General features: G+C 64.8%; 1 protein-coding gene across 1 annotated transcript in view; it reads left to right on the plus strand.

Moving 5' to 3' along the window:
* Window positions 1-658: 658 nt before the first annotated feature.
* Window positions 659-1,344, plus strand: part of LOC104984096 (ATP-dependent RNA helicase DDX3X-like) — a 14,144-nt gene continuing 13,458 nt past the window's right edge. The window contains exon 1 of the mRNA XM_010833711.1: window positions 659-1,252. Within this exon, the coding sequence (XP_010832013.1) occupies window positions 659-1,252 (594 nt within the window). The remainder of the gene's footprint in view (window positions 1,253-1,344) is intronic.

A 1,344-nucleotide genomic window follows, 5' to 3' on the forward strand; every position in this document is an offset into this window, starting at 1 on the left:
GACGAGCCGCAGACGCGACCGACTAGGAAATCCCGCGAGGTTAGGACTAAACGAGCGCGCAGTAGCTAGGCAAAAGTCGTAGCGGCGGGAGGAGTGCGGGTGTGAGAGGGCGGGCACACGTCGTACGTGCTGACGTAGCAGTCACTCGAGCGGGTATATTAGATCCGTGGCCGCGCCGTGCATTTCAGAGCCGCAGTTCTCCCGTGAGAGGGCCTTCGCGGTGAACCCAACACATTAGCTCAGCAGCGGAAGACTCCGAGTTCTCGGTACTCTTCAGGGATGAGTCATGTGGCGGTGGAAAATGCGCTCGGGCTGGACCTAGCAGGTGAGCCGCAAAGGAGCCTACCGGGATTGTTGCTGCAGGAATCTCTCCCCCGATCTAACCTGGTTTGTGGCGCAGTGCTACCTGGTACCCTAAGTTCCAATTTTCTGGGTCCCTTAGGCTAACGAGTGTCAGTGCCCCGGGGCTGTGGGGAACGGGAAGGTGACGGGAATGCTGATTGTGGCTGTCGCAGGGGCCCCAGCTTGGCCGGCGGTATTGTCCCCGGGCAGAGCACAATGGCGGCTTTTGGTGTGCGTGCGCAGGCGGGCGGAGGGGGAGGGGGCGCGCGTTCTCGCGGAGGCGCGCACGCGCGAACCTCGACTTGACTTGTGACCCATGGGTGTTGCGGGCGGGGGAGGGGCGCGGCGCGGAGGTTCGCGAAAGGGGACCTTTATGGCCCTGAGAGTTCGGGCGTGCGCGGCTCGGATTCTTGTCGGAGACCCAGGCGGCGTTGGCGTGTCTGTGTTGTGTGCACGCGCGTGTGAGCGGGAGGTGGAACGCGGCCCTGGAATGTGGGAGGGGGCGGTGCGGGGGGTGGCCTTCGCTCGGGGTAATGGCGGCGGCCTCCTTTGTGTGGTGTCGGGTGGCTGGGCGGCGCTGCGCCCCCCGAGCGGGGAAAGACGGGCCGCCGAGGGCCCGGAAACGGGGATGGATGGGCATCTTGTTCTTCCAGGGCTTCCTTCCCCGGGGCTTTTTTTTCGCTCCAGCCCGGTTTCCGCAGCCTCGGCTCCGTGGCCCGCGAGGCCGCGTTTCCGGAGTGGAAAGTTTTGTGACGCAGAAGATTCGAGGAGGAGTGGGGGGGGGGGGAGGATGGAGAGGAGGGAGGAATGGGCCGCTGCGCGGTGGCGCCGGGCTCTGGAGATCGAGGTGGAACGCGGCGAGGAGGTTAGCGACCCGGCACGGCCGGCTCCGCCTCACGTGTTCGCAATAGTCAGTATGGAGATTTTGCTCCGAGCCACGCGTCGTTTTGGGAGATAACCACGGAGTGTACCAGTGTCCTCAGGTTGGGGACGTTTGGTGCG

The sequence above is a fragment of the Bison bison genome, unplaced genomic scaffold, assembly GCF_000754665.1.
Source record: "Bison bison bison isolate TAMUID 2011002044 unplaced genomic scaffold, Bison_UMD1.0 scf7180017863871, whole genome shotgun sequence".
Taxonomy (NCBI): Eukaryota; Metazoa; Chordata; class Mammalia; order Artiodactyla; family Bovidae; genus Bison; species Bison bison.